At 47.1% G+C, this 2,006-nt stretch overlaps 1 protein-coding gene across 1 annotated transcript in view; it reads left to right on the top strand.

Moving 5' to 3' along the window:
• Positions 1-2,006, top strand: part of E2F7 (E2F transcription factor 7) — a 42,334-nt gene that overhangs the window by 22,334 nt on the left and 17,994 nt on the right. The window contains exon 10 of the mRNA XM_019514773.1: positions 1,552-1,840. Within this exon, the coding sequence (XP_019370318.1) occupies positions 1,552-1,840 (289 nt within the window). The remainder of the gene's footprint in view (positions 1-1,551; positions 1,841-2,006) is intronic.

The raw sequence follows: 2,006 nt of genomic DNA, 5'->3' as shown, positions 1-2,006 counted from the left end.
CCCTGGATATGATTAACCAGTTAATTTATGTCTTAAGTAGTAACTTGCCCAGATGTTCATGTAATTAATGGTGCAATAAAACAGGGAATAAGCCACAAAATTATTCAATAACATGCATGCAGTAATTTTGTGTCTGGTTCTGGGCTCCCTATGCACTGGTGAGTAACAAGCCAGTTGCCTGGTGAGCTTGCAGCTAAGAGCGCCAGTCAGCTCATTGGGCTTCCCAGCCTCAGAAATGCCTTGAGGGGATCTGAGACAGAAGTTCAATAAACCAATTTAAACTAAACAGTCAAGTCTGATACATCCATCCCAGTTTATCTTAAACTGGTTTCAGCCATTTTGAACTGCTGTTGTGTTACACATTTGAACTAGTTTCTGATCACTTATACCGGTTTGTGTAGAACTTCTGTCCTTAGCCCAAATGTTCCAAACCTTTTTTGCCAGTTCTACATGCAAGTTAATGCTTACTTAATTCATTAACTGGGGTACAATATGTTAATTGGAAGCAAAACCTCTACATAGTCTAGAGCTAACATAGCTCAACCTCTGGCCCGTTGGTCAGATATGGCTTGTGGAACCATTGTATCTGGCCTGTGGGTCTTGCCACAGGTTGGAAAGTTTGGCAGCAGGGGAGCAGTGTCTGTTAATACAGCCATCACTCTCTCCTTCCAAATTCCCAAGCCCCATGTGCCTGGTCAAAGTCAGGTCACATTTGCCATGCCCCCTTTTCTCCATGGGCTGGGACCCTATCCCTTCCTCCCCCATAGGGACTAGGCCACACACACAAGATCAGGCTACACCTTCTGCCCTCCTCCTCCCCCTGCATAGGGCTGGGTTCTGACTGAGCCACTCCCCCTTCTCTGCAGGGCTGAGCCATGCCCGCTTCGCCCTTTTCACTCCCCGCTCTGATTGGGTCCCCTGTGGAGCTAGGTGAAGCTCCCTTCCCCACTGTGGGGCTAGGGTGAGGCCAGGCTTCTTGCTGCCCCGCTCCACATGGCCAGATGTTGCCCACTGGCCCCAGGCACTGCCTATCTGGTCAGGTGGGGAAAAAGGTTGAGAACCGCTGGCCTAGAGGGTGGGGTTGAAAACAGGACAGACCTTTGTGATGGGAAGGGATAAGCATGCTGCGCAGTTGCTCCACTGTCACAATCCAGCTTCCCTGATGATCTTATCTTTTTGTCTGTACCTATCGTGGTTTGAATTTATCTGTGGATGTACGTCATGCAGCCATGCTAGCCCTTGACAGACAGAACTAAATTATAATGCAGCAGCACCAGAATTGATTAATCAGCCTCTAAGTGATTTGACATGCGATGTAAATGCGTCTCTTCATACCATATCTGAAAATTACTCATTCTGTCAGGTATTCTCCACACCTGGCTCCAGAGAACGGTTTTATTCAAGGATGGTGCATGGAGTTTAATTCTACACTAAATGCATTTCACCTTTCTTTAAGTTGTTTAAGAATAAAACTTGTGCCCCTGAAGGCATCTTGAATTTAACAAAGAACCCAACCATAATCTCTCCCTTCTCTGTTCTTCTGGTTCCTAGGGACTCAGATTATTCCCTTAACTCTTTGCCTCACCGAGTGTTTCCTGTTGCTCAGTCAGACATGTTGCATCTCTCTCTGCCAAATGGAACAAATGGCCAAGTTCTGCAGCCTTCCATTTCAACAGTCTCCAAAACAGAGAACGGAAAACCAGCTGTGCTCCCCAACCAGCCCTTTGTTTGCTTCCCTTCCTCGTCCCTGTTTATGCTGTACGGCAATCTACAGGAAAGTCTCTCAGGGGAGAACTTTCCTATTGCAGGAGAAAAGGATAACCGAAAACCTGAGGAGCAGGCCTCCACCCTAGCCTCACTCAGCTCCACTCCTAAAAATGTCCTGCACTTAAAAATGGTGGTGATGGTGCTTGAACTAAATCTCATTCTTTGAGCTTTAGTTTAAGTGCCTCTTCCGCCATTTTTAAGTGCCAGGATGCCAGTCCCCTGGACAAGACACCCATGGC

Source organism: Gavialis gangeticus, unplaced genomic scaffold, assembly GCF_001723915.1.
Source record: "Gavialis gangeticus isolate Ggan-Ray unplaced genomic scaffold, GavGan_comp1, whole genome shotgun sequence".
NCBI lineage: Eukaryota > Metazoa > Chordata > Crocodylia > Gavialidae > Gavialis > Gavialis gangeticus.
Note: the sequence above shows the minus strand (reverse complement) of the source record. Positions and strands in the feature narration are given on the sequence as shown.